Raw genomic sequence first — 1,559 nt, 5'->3', positions numbered from 1 at the left:
GATGAGAGTTCACTTCTTCACAAACTGGAAAGAAGGTTGCTTTCTTGTATAAAGTTGATGCTACATCAATGTTCTCACTGTTTGTGACATTTTTAATATTCTTTGGTAAAATCACCTTTGCAATGGGTGTCAAAGAACTCAAATTGTCAGAAGTACTAAAATTTAGTCCATTATCTATCAATATAATAAATTTTTATCTATGATTTTGTGTTAGCACAAATACTTACTAAAAGCACTGGCTAATATGGTTAATCCACTAAAATTAGTTTTTGCAAACTATTTTCATTATAATCAATTATTATAAATAGCAAATGCAATAGTCTTACTCTTTCTGCTCTAAACAAAATGTTTTCTTCAGAAATTTTAATCACTGTAAAATTTTCCTGTTTAAATATAACCCGTATGAATTCTTCAAATGACTGGATTATACTAAAAATTAATTGCATTATAAATCATTTTAACTTATCAACTCACTCATTGATTAAAACATTAGTTACACCTATGGGCCATTCCATTAATGAATTGAGCATAAGTACAAAATACCTTGTTGTCTATACGACATACAAAATCACTCTAAGTATCAATCTATAAACTTACTTCAATTATTAATTGAGCACTTTTGCTTTTTAACAGAACAGATATTATTACTTCCAATACTGTTGATATTACATTGATGTTTTCAATGTTTTGGTCAGCAAGAGTATGTGTTGCATTTTCTACTAAACTGCTCATATTGAAGGCTGCTGAATGAAAATTATCAACTGTAATGTTTACCTGAAACATAATACATCTAACTATAATTACAATCATATTACACACTTTAGATAATTCAATGAATCCATTTGTAACATCAGTAGTAGCACACCTCATCACATCTGGTGACTCCCAATCAGAAGAAGCAGAGCATATTCTACTTGCTGTAGCTCCATTAGGGCCACTAGGACACAATATGGTAACAGTCATTCCAGCTAATGTTAGCGGCCAATCAAACTGACCACGATCTGTGGTATTAGTCTGGGGATGGCATGCATGTGTGGGAACTGAAGTTGTTGAAGGAAGTGATAATGAGATTAAAGTTATATCAGAAGTTAATGAAATTGATAATGGAAATGAAGTAGCTGGATTGATTATTGAGGAGACAGAACTGGGTGTTATTGTTAGAATGAAAGTTGAAGATAACATGGGAGATGATGCCAAAGTAGTTGGAGAAGATAAAAATAATGAGGAAACTGTGGTCAAAGGCGAGCAACATTTTGAAGAATTGGCGCAAACTAGTCTAGTAGTATTAGGATGACAATAAGTGGAAATTAAATTTGATGAAGGAAGTAGCAATGATACACTTGATGACATTGAGGAAGTGTGAAATGTAGTCGGATTGATTATTGAGGAGACAGAACTTGGTTTTATCTTAGTGGAAGATAATGTTATTGAAGTTGACTTGGGTGATGCCAAAGTTGAAGAAGATGAAGATAATGAGGAAGATGAAGATAATGATGAAGATGAAGATAATGATGAAGATAATGATGAAGATGAAGATAATGATGAAGATAATGATGAAG

General features: G+C 31.9%; 1 protein-coding gene across 1 annotated transcript; it reads right to left on the bottom strand.

Moving 5' to 3' along the window:
- Positions 1-25: 25 nt before the first annotated feature.
- LOC109592586 (uncharacterized serine-rich protein C215.13-like) lies at positions 26-1,518 on the bottom strand (the record flags this gene model as incomplete). Its single annotated transcript, XM_020008002.1, has 6 exons — positions 26-174; positions 228-276; positions 327-429; positions 475-551; positions 598-774; positions 820-1,518. Coding segments are annotated over 6 exons (1,254 nt in total), but the record flags the coding sequence as incomplete, so codon positions are not given.
- Positions 1,519-1,559: the final 41 nt, after the last annotated feature.

Source organism: Amphimedon queenslandica, unplaced genomic scaffold (assembly GCF_000090795.2).
Source record: "Amphimedon queenslandica unplaced genomic scaffold, v1.1 AMPQUscaffold_4664_Cont23358, whole genome shotgun sequence".
NCBI classification, from domain to species: domain Eukaryota; kingdom Metazoa; phylum Porifera; class Demospongiae; order Haplosclerida; family Niphatidae; genus Amphimedon; species Amphimedon queenslandica.
This window is presented reverse-complemented; position numbering and strand designations above follow the sequence as displayed.